This window comes from Mobula hypostoma, assembly GCF_963921235.1.
Source record: "Mobula hypostoma chromosome 9 unlocalized genomic scaffold, sMobHyp1.1 SUPER_9_unloc_2, whole genome shotgun sequence".
Lineage (NCBI taxonomy): Eukaryota > Metazoa > Chordata > Chondrichthyes > Myliobatiformes > Myliobatidae > Mobula > Mobula hypostoma.
The window spans coordinates 179,710-193,484 of NW_026948134.1; the positions used below are offsets into that span (position 1 = coordinate 179,710).

At 45.0% G+C, this 13,775-nt stretch overlaps 1 protein-coding gene across 1 annotated transcript in view; it reads left to right on the forward strand.

The window, feature by feature from the left end:
- LOC134341228 (ankyrin-repeat and fibronectin type III domain-containing 1) overlaps window positions 1–13,424 on the forward strand; it is a gene marked incomplete at its 5' end in the record, with an annotated part of 187,324 nt that extends 173,900 nt beyond the window's left edge. Inside the window, one exon of the mRNA XM_063039062.1 lies at window positions 11,571–13,424. Coding sequence (XP_062895132.1) covers window positions 11,571–11,855 — 285 coding nt within the window. The remainder of the gene's footprint in view (window positions 1–11,570) is intronic.
- Between the last annotated feature and the right edge of the window lie 351 nt (window positions 13,425–13,775).

The following is a 13,775-nucleotide window of genomic DNA, read 5'->3' on the forward strand; positions in this document are numbered from 1 at the left end:
CTGGCCTCAACTGTTTCCTGTGGCAGAGAATACCACAGATTCACCACTCTCTGTGTGAAGAAGTTTTTCCTAATCTCGGTCCTAAAAGGCTTCCCCTTTATCCTCAAACTGTGACACCTCATTCTGGACTTCCCCAACAACAGGAACAATCTTCCTGCATCTAGCATGTCCAATCCCTTTAGGATTTTATATGTTTCAAGAAGATCCCCCCTTCAATCTTCTAAATTCCAATGAGTAAAAGCCTAGTCAATCCAGTCTTTCATCATATGAAAGTCCTGCCATCCCAGGAATCAATCTGGTGAACCTTCTTTGTACTCCCTCTATGGCAAGGCTGTCTTTCCTCAGATTAGAGGACCAAAACTGCACACAATACTCCAGGTGTGGTCTCACCAAGGCCTTGTGCAACTGCAGTAGTACCTCCCTGCTCCTGTACTCGAATCCTCTTGCTATGAATGCCAGCATACCATTCGCCTTTTTCACCGCCTGCTGTACCTGCATGCCCACTTTCAATGACTGGCGTATAATGACATCCAGGTCTCGTTGCACCTCCCCTTTTCCTAATCGGCCACCATTCAGATAATAATCTGTTTTCGCCACCAAAGTAGATAACCTCACATTTATCCACATTAAATTGCATCTGCCATGAATTTGCCCACTCACCTAACCTATCCAAGTCACCCTGCATCCTCTTAGCATCCTCCTCACAGCTAACACTGCTGCCAGCTTCGTGTCATCTGCAAACTTGGGGATGCTGCATTTGATTCCCTCATCCAAGTCATTAATATATATTGTAAACAACTGGGGTCCCAGCACTGAGCCTTGCGGTACACCACTAGTCACTGCCTGCCATTCTGAAAAGGTCCCATTTATTCCCACTCTTTGCTTCCTGTCTGCCAACCAATTCTCTATCCACCTCAATACCTTACCCCCAATACCGTGTGCTTTAAGTTTGCACAATAATCTCCTGTGTGGGACCTTGTCAAAAGCCTTTTGAAAATCCAAATATACCACATCCACTGGTTCTCCCCCATCCACTCTACTAGTTACATCCTCAAAAAATTCTATGAGATTCGTCAGACATGATTTTCCTTTCACAAATCCATACTGACTTTGTCCCATGATTTCACCGCTTTCCAAATGTGCTGTTATCACATCTTTCATAACTGACTCTAGCATTTTGCCCACCACCGATGTTAGGCTAACCGGTCTATAATTCCTCGGTTTCTCTCTCCCTCCTTTTTTAAAAAGTGAGGTTACATTAGCCTCCCTCCAATCTTCAGGAACTGGTCCAGAATCTAAAGAGTTTTGAAAAATTATCACAAATGCATCCACTATTTCTTGGGCTACTTCCTTAAGCACTCTGGGATGCAGACCATCTGGCCCTGGGGATTTATCTGCCTTCAATCCCTTCAATTTACTTAACACCACTTCTCTACTAACATGTATTTCCCTGAGTTCCTCCATCTCACTGGACCCTGTGTCCCCTACTACTTCCGGAAGATTATTTATGTCCTCCTTAGTAAAGACAGAACCAAAGTAGTTATTCAATTGGTCTGCCATGTCCTTGCTCCCCATAATCAATTCACCTGTTTCTGTCTGTAGGGGACCTACATTTGTCTTAACCAATCTTTTTCTTTTCACATATCTATAAAAGCTTTTACAGTCAGTTTTTATGTTCCCTGCCAGTTTTCTCTCATAATCTTTTTTCCCCTTCCTAATTAAGCCTTTTGTCCTCCTCTGCTGGACTCTGAATTTCTCCCAGTCCTCAGGTGAGCCACTTTTTCTGGCTAATTTGTATGCTTCTTCTTTGGAATTGAGACTTATCCCTAATTTCTCTTGTCAGCCACGGGTGCACTACCTTCCTTGATTTATTCTTTTGCCAAACTGGGATGAACAATTGTTGTAGTTCATCCATGCGATCTTTAAATGTTTGCCATTGCATATCCATCGCCAACCCTTTAAGTGTCATTTGCCAGTCTATCTTAGCTAATTCACATCTCATACCTTCAAAGTTACCCTTCTTTAAGTTCAGAACCTTTGTTTCTGAATTAACTATGTCACTCTCCACCTTAATAAAGAATTCCACCATATTATGGTCACTCTTACCCACGGGGCCTCTCACGACAAGATTGCTAATTAACCCTTCCTCATTGCTCAATACCCAATCTAGAATAGCCTGCTCTCTAGTTGGTTCCTCGACATGTTGGTTCAAAAAACCATCCCGCATACATTCCAAGAAATCCTCTTCCTCAGCACCCTTACCAATTTGGTTCACCCAATCTATATGTAGATTGAAGTCACCCATTATAACTGCTGTTCCTTTATTGCACACACGGCCTATCCACGGCCTCCTCTACTGTAAAGATGAAGCCACACTGAGGTTGGAGGAACAACACCTTATAACACCTAGCCTCCAACCTGATGGCATGAACATTGACTTCTCTAACTTCCGCTAATGCCCCACCTCCCCCTCGTACCCCATCCATTATTTATTTTTACACACACATTCTTTCTCTCTTTCTCTCTCTGTCCCTCTCACTATACCTCTTGCCCATCCTCTGGGTTCCCCCTCCCCCCATCTTTCTCCCTGGGCCTCCTGTCCCATGATCCTCTCATATCCCCTTTGCCTATCACCTGTCCAGCTCTTGGCTCCATTCCTCCCCCTCCTGTCTTCTCCTATCATTTTGGATCTCCCCCTCCCCCTCCCACTTTCAAATCTCTTACTAACTCTTCCTTCAGTTAGTCCTGACGAAGGGTCTCGGCCTGAAACGTCGACTGTACCTCTTCCTAGAGATGCTGCCTGGCCTGCTGTGTTCACCAGCAACTTTGATGTGTGTTGCTTGAATTTCCAGCATCTGCAGAATTCCTGTTGTTCTCACATAAGCATCCCTCTTCTGCAGAAGTGTAAGGACGGTGTGTAGAGCTGTGGCTATTGTGTCGTCTGACGATCGGTTGTGTCGGTAGGGGAATTGTAGGGGGTCCAGTGTGGGTGGTAGCATGGTCCTTGACCAGCCTCTCTAAGCATTTGCTATTATTGAGGTGAGTGTGACAGGATGCCAGTCGTTCAGACATGTTACCTTGGTCTTTTTAGGTACAGGAACAATGGTGGATATTTTGAAGCAGGAGGGCACTCTACACTGGGAGAGGGAGAGATTAAAAATGACTGAGCTCGAGGGCTGGTAATAGGCAGACATTATTGAGCTCAAGGGTTAGTAACAATGCAACCATTACTAGTTCAAGGGTTTATGATAGTGTAGACATTACTAAGCCTAAGGGTTGATAATAGTGCAGATATTGAAGCTTTGGGCACAACCTCACTTTTTGTAATATACAGTATTTCTTTTTTTGCACATTCTTTTAAATCTATTCAATATACGTTATTTATTTATTATTATGTCTTATTTGATTTATTTTTTTTCTCTCTCTGCTGGATTATGTATTGCATTGAATTGCTGCTGCTAAGTTAACAAATTTCATGTCACATGCTGGTGATAATAAACGTGATTCTGATTCAAAGTACATGATTATCAAAGTATGTCTTCTTGCAGACAGCCATAAAACAAAGAAACATAATAGAATTTGTTAACCACAAAGGCCGTCAAACATTTAACATGCAAAAACTGAGCAAAATGTGCAAACAATGAAAGAGTAAACAAACAATCCACAGAACATGAACCACAAAGACCCTGCAAGGAGCCAATTCAGCCACTGAGGCGAGCGAAGCCTCGCGGAGTAGTGAGCTAAACACCGACCGTCCTTAGCCATGAGGTCTTTATCTACTTAATCTGGCTCGGCACTTAAACCAGAACTCACCCCAACACTGAACTGTTCCCACAACCTATGGAGTCACTTTTTAGAACTTTTCATCTCATCTTCTCGATATTTATTGCTTGCTTATTTATTAGTATTATTATTTTATTATTATTATTATTTCTTTATTCTTGTTTGTGCATTTGCTCATTTTGTTGTCTTTTGCACTCTTGTTGCCCACCCTGTTGATGTGGTCTTGCATTGATTCTGATATGGTTATTATTGTACTATGGATTTATTGAATATGGCTGAAAAAAAATGAATCTCAGATTTGTATAGAACACAGAAATTTACAGAATATTACAGGCCCTTCGGTCCACAATGTTGTGCCAACCATGTCATCTCTAGAAACTGCCTAGAATTTCCCTAGCACTTAGCCCTCTCTTTTTCTAAGCTCCATGTACCTATCTAAGAGGCTATTAAAAGACCCTGTTGCATCCGCTTCCACTGCTGCCGCCGGCAGTGCTTCCACGCACCCACCACTCTCTCTGTGAAAAACATACCCCTGACATCCCCTTGGTACCTATTTCCAAGCACCTTAAAACTATGCCCCCTCGAGATAGCCATTTCAGCCCTGGGAAAAAGCCTCTGACTATCCACACAATCAATGCCTCTCATCACCTTATACACCTCTGTCAGGTCACCTCTCATTCTCCGTCGCTCCAAGGAGAAAAGGCCAAGTTCACTCAACCTGTTCTCATAAGGCATGTTCCCCAATCCAGGCAACATCCTTGTAAATCTCCTCTTCACCCTTTCTATAGTTTCCACATCCTTCCTGTAGTGAGGAGACCAGAACTGAGCGCAGTACTCCAAGTGGGTGATATATATGTACTTTGATAATAAATTTACTTTGAACTTTGAACTTTGAACAATGAATCTTTTTTAACTCTGGGTCCCAAAATTCTGAACTTGCCTGAAGTCTGCTGCTTCAGAGTACAGTTTGCCAAATCCTTCAGGATTCTGCCAAAACGCCAAATCATTCAGGTGGTTCAAAAGCACACCTCCCAAAGGGAAATTACAGGCTGCAAATTGCAGTGATTGTGTTCCAGAAAGAGTATCTTTAGTAGAATAGCTAGAAGTTTTGTTTCTGCTTTGACTGATCTGCTGGAGTTTAAGGATGTGAATGCTGCAGGGAAATCTGCAGATAGGGTACGCTTGGATTTAAAGAGGCTGGGAAGAGTGCAGAGGAGATTTATGAGGATTTTATTGGGACTCGAGGTACTGAGGATGGGACTTCATTTGTTGCTGCTTAGGAGAACAAGGGGTGATCTTATGGAGGTGTGTAAAATCAGAATCAGAGTCAGAGTTGAGTTTATTATCACAGGCATGTGTCAAGAAATTTGTCAACTTAGCAGCAGCAGTTCAATGCAATACATGATAATATAGAAAGATAGATCAATCAATCAATTACAATAAGTGTGTGTGTATATAAATATATATATTGAATAGATTATAAATAGTGCAAAACAGAAATAAAATATATTTTTTAAAAAGTGAGGTAGTGTTTATGGGCTCAATATCCATCTAGGAATTGTATGGCAAAGGGGAAAAAGTTGTTCCTAAATTGCTGGGTGTGTGCCTTCAGGCTTCAGTACCTCCTTCCGGATGTTAACAATGAGAAGAAGACATACCCTGGGTGATGGGGGTCCTTAACAATGGATGTCGCCTTCCTGAGACACCGCTCCTTGAAGATGTCCTGGATACTACCAATGTAAAACCATGAAGGGCAGAGATAAGACATTAGAGTCATAAAGAAATACTGCGCAGAAACAGGCCCTTGGCCCATCTAGTCCATGCTGAAAGCATTTAAACTGCCTCCTCCCAGTGACATTCTCCCCATACCTCTACTATCCATGTACCTATCCAAATTTCTCTTAACCGTAGAAATAGAGCGTGCATGCACCACTTGTACAGGCAGCTCATTCCACACTCTTACAACCCTCTGAGTGAAGAGGTCTCCCCTTATATTCCCCTTAAACATCTCACTTTTCACCCTTAACCCATGATCTCAGGTTGTAGTCCCACCCAACCTCAGTGGAAAAAGCTTGCTTTCATTTACCCTATCGATACCCCTCATAATTTTGTATTCTCTATCAAATCTCCTCTCAATCTTTTACGTTCCAAAGAATACAGTCCTAACCTATTCAATCTGTCCTTATAACGCAGGTCCTCCAGACCAAACAACATTCTTGTAAATTTTCTCCGCGCTCTTTCAACCTTATTTATATCTTTCCTGTAGGTAGGTGACCAAAACTGCGCACAATACTCCAAATTAGGCCTCCACCAACGTCTTATGCAACTTCAACATAACATCCCATCTTCTGTACTCAATACATTGATTTATGAAGGTAAATGTGCCAAAAGCTCTCTTTATGGCAATGTACTCCGTTTTTTCCCCCAGGGTGGGGGAATCAAGAACGAAAGTTCTTGATTCCATAGTCAGGGGAACGGACAGGAGATTCTGTGAGCCTGATAGAGATACCTGCATGGTGTGTTGCCTCCCAGGTGCCAGGGTATGGGATGTCTCGGATCGGGTCCAAGATATTCTGAAGGGGGAGGGCAAGCAGCCAGTTGTCTTGGTACATGTTGGTACCAATGACATAGATAGGACAAGGGAGGAGGTCCTGAAGAGATATTTCTGGGAGTTAGGAAGGAAGCTGAGAAGCAGGTCCTCCAGGATAGTAATCTCAGGATTGCTACCTGTGCCACGTGCTAGCAAGGGCAAGAATAGTAGGATCAGGCAGATGAATGCGTGACTGAGAGACTGGTGCAGGGGGCAGGGCTTCAGATTCTTGGATAATTGGGATCTCTTCTGGGGGAAGTATGATCTGTTTGAAATGGACAAGTTACACCTGAACCTGAAAGGGACCAATATCCTGGCGGGAAGGTTTAATAGAGCTGTTAGGGAGGGTTTAAACTAATTTGGCAGGGGGACGGGAACTGGAATGTTAGAGCGGAGGAAGGATCTGTCTCTCTGGTGAATCTATGGAATTTGTTGCCACGGGCAGCAGTGGAGGCCAAGTCATTGGGTGTATTTAAGGCAGAGATTAATAGGTATCTGAGTAGCCAGGGAATCAAAGGTTATGGTGAGAAGGCGGGGGAGTGGGACTAAATGGGAGAATGGATCAGCTCATGACAAAATGGCGGAGCAGACTCGATGGGCCGAATGGCCAACTTCTGCTCCTTTGTCTTATGGTCTTATGGTCTAAATGGAAAGGGCATAGGTTTAGGGTGAGAGGGGAAAGATTTAATTGCAAGCTGAGGAGCAACTGTTTCACCCAGAGGGTAGTTTGCATATGGAACAAGTTGCCAGAGGAAGTGGCTAAAGCAAGTACATTAATAACATTTAACAGGAAATTGGACAGGTACATGGATAGAAAAGGTTTACCATAAGACCATAAGACATAGGAGCAGAATTAGGCCATCTGGCCCATTGAGTCTCCTCCACCATTCAATCATGGCTGATACTTTTTTTCTATCTCTTCCTCAACCACAGCTCCTGGCCTTCTCCCCGTAACCTTTGATGCCAAGTCCGATCAAGAACCTATCAATCTCTGCCTTAAATACACCCAGTGACCTGGCCTCCACAGCTGCATGTGGCAACAAGTTCCACAAATCCATAAGAACATAAGAAATAGGAGCAGGAGTCGGCCATCTGGTCCATCGAGCCTGCCCCGCCATTCAATAAGATCACGGCTGATCTGTCCGTAAACTCAGCTTCATCTACCTGCCTTTTCCCCATAACCCTTAATTCCCCTACTATGTAAAAACCTATCTAACTCCTTCTTAAATATATTTAGTGAGGAAGCCTCAACTGCTTCCCTGGGCAGAGAATTCCACAGATTCACCACTCTCTGGGAAAAGCAGTTTCTCCTCATTTCCATCCTAACTCTTCTCCCCTGAATCTTGAGGCAATGTCCCCTAGTTCTCATCTCACCTACCAATGGAAACAACTTTCCTACTTCCATCTTATCTATTCCTTTCAAAATTTTGTATGTTTCTATAAGATCCCCTTTCATTCTTCTGAACTCCAGAGAGTATAGTCCCAGGAGACTCAATCTCTCCTCATAGGTTAACCCTTTCATCCCTGAAATCAACCTGGTGAACCTCCTCTGTACTGCCTCCAAAGCCAGTATATCCTTCCTCGAGTATGGAGACCAGAACTGCACACAGTACTCCAGGTGCGGCCTCACCAGTACCCTGTACAGTTTCCTGCCCTTGAATTCAATCCCTCTAGCAATGAAGGCCAACATTCCGTTTGCCTTTTCAATAACCTGTTGTGCCTGCAAGCCAACTTTTTGCGATTCATGAACAAGCACTCCCAAGTCCCTCTGCACAACAGCATGCTGCAATCTTTCACCATTTAAATAATAATGTGCTCTTCTATTATTCCTTCCAAAGTGGATGACATCGCATTTACCAATGTTGTATTCCATCTGCCAGACCTTGGCCCACTCACTTAACCTATCTATATCCCTTTGCAGACTCTCCACATCCTCTGGACAATTTTGCTTTTCCACTCAGTTTAGTGTCATCAGCAAATTTTGCTACGGTACACTCAGTCCCCTCTTCCAAATCATCAATGTAAATGGTAAACGGCTGCGGGCCCAGCACCAACCCTGCGGCACCCCAGTCAGCACTGACTGCCAACCGGAGAAACACCCATTTATACCAACTCTCTGCCTTCTATTGGCTAACCAATCCACTATCCATGCCAATACACTTCCTCCGACTCCATGAATCCATATCTTATTTATAAGTCTCTTGTGCGGCACCTTACCGAACGCCTTCTGGAAATCCAAGTATACGGCGTTCACCTGTTCTCCCCTATCCACTGCACTCATTATGTCCTCAAAGAACTGCAGTAAGTTTGTCAGACAGGACTTGCCCTTTCTGAAACCATGCTGTGTCTGTCTAATGGAACCACTCCTTTCTAAATGCTTCACTATTTCATCCTTAATGACAGCTTCAAGCATTTTCCCGACAACACACGTTAAGCTAACTGGCCTATAGTTGCCCGTCTTTTGCCTACTTCCTTTCTTGAAAAGTGGTGTCTTCCTATCCACTGGGACCTGCCCAGAGTCGAGAGAGTTTTGATAAATGATTACCAACACGTCTACTATAACCTCCGCCAATTCCTTCAGCACCCTGGGATGCATCCCATCAGGACCAGCCTTTAGCTAAAGAAATTCCTCTGTTTTGAAAGGGCGCCCCTCTATCCTGAGGCTGTACCCTCTTGTCCTAGACTCTCCCACCATGGGAAACATCCTTTCCATACCTACTCAGTCTTGGCCTTTCAACATTCGAAAGATTTCAATGAGGTCCCCCCTCATCCTTCTGAATTCCAGTGAGTACACAGAGCCATTAAACATTCCTCATATGATAACCCTTTCATTCCCGGAATCATCCTTGTCAACCTCCTCTGGAACCTCTCCAATGCCAGCACATCTTTTCTAAGATGAGGGGCCCTAAGCTGTTCACAATACTCAAGGTGAGGCCTCAGCAGTGGCTTATAAAGCCTCAGCATCATGTCTCTGCTCTTGTATTCTAGACCTCTTGAAATGAATGCTAACATGGCATTTGCCTTCCTCAGCACAGACTCGCCCTGCAAGTTAACCTTCAGGATGTTCTGCACAAGGACTTGCAAGTCCCTCTGCATCTCAAATTCCTAGATTTTCTCCCCATTTAGAAAATAGTCTGCACATTTATTTCTACTACCAAAGTGCATGACCGTGCATTTTCCAACATTGTATTTCATTTAACACACATCAAAGTTGCTGGTGAACACAGCAGGCCAGGCAGCATCTCTAGGAAGAGGTACAGTTGACATTTCGGGCTGAGATGCTTCATCAGGACTAACTGAAGGAAGAGCTAGTAAGAGATTTAAAAGTGGGAGGGGGAGGGGGAGATCCAAAATGATAGGAGAAGACAGGAGGGGGAGGGATGGAGCCAAGAGCTGGACAGGTGATTGGCAAAAGGGATACGAGAGGGTCATGGGACAGGAGGCCTAGGGAGAGGGAGACCGGAGAGGGAGGGGAAAACCCAGAGGATGGGCAAGGGGTATAGTGAGAGGGACAGAGGGAGAAAAAGGGGAGTGTTTGTATTTCATTTACCACTTTCTTTCCCATACTCTGAATCTGTCTGTCTTTCTGCATCCTACTTATATCCACAACACTACCTGCCCCGCCACCAATCTCCATATCATCTGCAAACTTGGCAACAAAGCCATCTATTCTATCATCTAAATAATTTATATACAGCACAAACAGAAGTGGTCCCAACACCATCCCCTGTGGAACCTCACTAGTCACTGACAGCCAACCAGAAAAGGATCCTTTTATTCCCCTCGCTGCCTCCTACCAACAGCCAATACTCTAACCATGCTAGTAACTTTCCTGTAATACCATGGGCTCTTAACTTGGTAAGCAGCCTCATGTGTGGCACTTGTCAAAGGCCTTCTGAAAATCCAAATATACAACATCCACTGCATCCCCTTTGTCTATCCTAGTTGTAATCTCCTCAAAGAATTTCAACAGGTTTGTCAGGCAGAATTTTCCCTGAAGGAAACCATGGTGACTTTGTCCTATCTTGTCCAGTGTCACCAAGTACTCCATCACCTCATCCTTAACAATTGACTCCAACATCTTACCAACCACTGAGGTCAGGCTAACTGGTCTATAATTTCCTTTCTGCTGCCTTCCTCCTTTCTTAAAGAGTGGAGTAACATTTTCAATTGTCCAGTCCTCTGGCACCACGCCAGAGTCCAATGATTTATCTGAAAAAAATTTTACTATCCACTTTGATGTTATTTGCTAGCTTGCTTTCATATTTCATCTTTTTCTTTCTAATGATTTTTTTAGTTGCTCTCTGTAGGTTTTTGAAAACTTCCCAACCCTCTATCTTCCCACTAATTTTTGCTTTGTCATATGCCTTTTCTTTTACTTTTACAATAGCTTTGACTTCCCTGGTTGTACTATTTTATCATTTGAGCACTTCTTCATTTTTGGAATACACATGTCCAGCACCTTACTCATTTTTCCCAGAAACTCTCACCATTGCTGCTCTGCTGACATCCCTGTCAGCATCTCCTTCCAATTTACTTTGGCCAACTCCTTTCTCATACCACTGTAATTTACCTTTACTCCACTGAAATACTGCTACATCAGAATTTAGTTTCTCCCTATCAGATTTCAAGTTGAACTCAATCATATTGTGATCACTGGTTCCTAAGAGTTCTTTTACCTTAAGCTCCCTAATCGCCTCCAGTTCATTACATAACACCCAATCCAGTATAGCTGATATGGGTTCAGAGGGATATGAGTCAAACACTTCAGCCTGGGCTTATCCATGGTCTACCATGAGAAGTGGTTACAGCACATATAACTGCGGCAATAGTTTGGCAGCTTGATTGGTATTGTCCTATCGAGCTGCAGGCTGTGCCTGTGCGGTATTGCTCTGTGTGTCCATGGTCTGACTGTTCACTGATCCCAATACAGTCGAGCAGAGGAACAGGCCCTTTGGTCTACTGTGTTGTGGCAAAGTAATTCAACTAGTCCCTGCTGCCTTCACAATGTCCATATCCCTCCGTTCTCTGCTCCTGTACCCATCTAAGAACCTCTCACACATCTCTCTTGTATTTGCCTCCCGCGTCAGCCCTGGCAGCCCGTTCTTTTCTGGCCTGGCCTGGGTCCCTGAAGTGGCAGACTACCCAGATCCATTCTGCAGCCTCATCCCTAACCACCTTGTTTCTGTTCTTCCAGCTGTGCATCAGTAGCAGAACATCTGCACGGGAGATTGTGACATTGGTTATAAGAGAAACCAACGAGGCAGTGAGGAGGATGAGAGGAAGGCCAGGGATCCTGTACCGAGAAGACCAACTAGAACACTTTGGCCTGGTCTTGTTGATGGACAACACAGAGAAGTGGATACAGGACGATGTTTCACCCCTCTCACTGCAGAACCCCTGGACCAAAGGCCGGCTATGTGTCCGCATGAGAGAGTGTTCCCCATTGCTCCCTGCGCATGGGACAGCAACAGCTGTGTGAGATGTGGAGGGCCATGCCCATGACTGTGGACCCCATCTGTTCTCGGCCCAGCCAAAGCCCAGTCAGCACTTAGGGAGAGCAGTATTTATCTCACCTGCACAATCGACTGTTCCACTGGACTGATGCATACTCTGTGGTGTAGTATTCATGATTCATACAAAGGCAGCGGTTTCTTTGGAATGTGCAACATGTATGATGTGTTCTTGTACGAGATGGGAATTAGTGAGTCTGACAGCTCTCAGTGTCTACGCTGGATTTCACGACCGGTCCTCACATTCCACTAGTGGCTTCAGCAATACAGTGAGATAGTCTCAAGAGGCCCCTCACAATGATAAGGGTGCCAGATGTTTGCTAGTTGTTAGCTCATGAACGAATGAGCCCCAGGGTGTGGTGCAGAGGCAGGTTGAGCGAGAGCTTTCTGGTTTATGCCATCTGCTCCTCTCCCACATAAATCAGCAATGCAGTTCCCCTCTCCTTCTCTCTGTGAGCCATTCCCCATTCTGGTTCTTCTCTTCACTTGCCCATCTCTTCTCTCATGTTCCTCTCCTCCTTCCCTTTCTCCCATCATCCACTCTAGTCTCCTATCAGATTCCTCTTCTTCAGCCCTTCACCTCATCCACCTATCAGCCCGCCCTCCCTCCCCTAGCCACCTACCTCCTCACCTGCTCTTACCTGTCACCTGTCACCTGTCAGCTTGTACTCCTTCCTCTGTCCCACCTTCTTCCCCTTTCCTTTCAAGTCCTGACGAAGGGTCCTGGCCCGAAATGTCAACTGTTCATTCCCCTCCATAGGTGCTGCCTGACTTGCTTAGTTTTGTGTGTGTTACTTTGTATTTCTAGCATCTGCAGGACCTCTTGTGCTTATGTGTTAGTGAAGGTTTAGTTGATGGATCTGACCCCAAGACTCCCTGCTTTAATTCACCATTGTACCTCAGTGACATCTCCTGCCTGGGCCAGTAACATTCCCTTCAATTCAGGAATATGTTGTCGAAGGTTGTTTGTGATACTTTGCTCCCATTTCCCTGAAATGTGACAATGGTGTTGCGTTGTTGTGGTCTGAATGTCTGAGGTTGTATTGTCTGTACATCGTCACATATCTCTTAGAAAGCTGTCTGACGGGAATGAAACAGGAATCCAGAGCAAAATTTCTGGCATTAACAAAACTGCTGTCTTCTCATTCAGCAAGTAGGAGCATCCGCAGCTGAACGACGAAGAAGTCAGGTTCCCTCATCTTTTGTATTGGCCCCTGGCCCCTGCAGGAGCCATGCACGGATCCACTGGGACATGTCCTCCCCCCGTAAGCCAGCACTGTGGGGTCAGGAGAGCAGTGGTGCATGTCGAGATTCGATGTGACTTCAGTCATCCACACGGTGACGTGGTAATGGGCAATCTTCCCAGACTGGACAACTTCAATACCCTGAGGGGGAGGGAAAAGGCCAGCAGTTACAACTGCTCACCCCCACCACAGACAGTTTCCCACTCATACTCATTGCCTGCACCCACGTGTCAGAGACTACTGAGGATAGCACACACACGTGTCAGAGACACCGCAGGATAACACACACACATGTTAGACACCGCAGGATAACACACACGTGTGTCAGAGACACCGGGGATAAAACACACGCGTGTCAGAGAGTCCGCGGGTAACACACACGCATGTCAGAGACATCGGGGGATAACACACGTGTGTCAGAGACACCACGGGATAACACACGTGTGTCAGAGACACCGGGGATTACACACACACACACACACACACACACACGTGTCAGAGACACCGTGGGTTAAGACACACGCGTGTCAGAGACACCGCGGGTAACACACACGTGTGTCAGAGACACCGGGAATTACACACAAACGTGTCAAAGACACCGGGGATAACACACGCGTGTCAGAGACTCCGCAGGTAACACACACA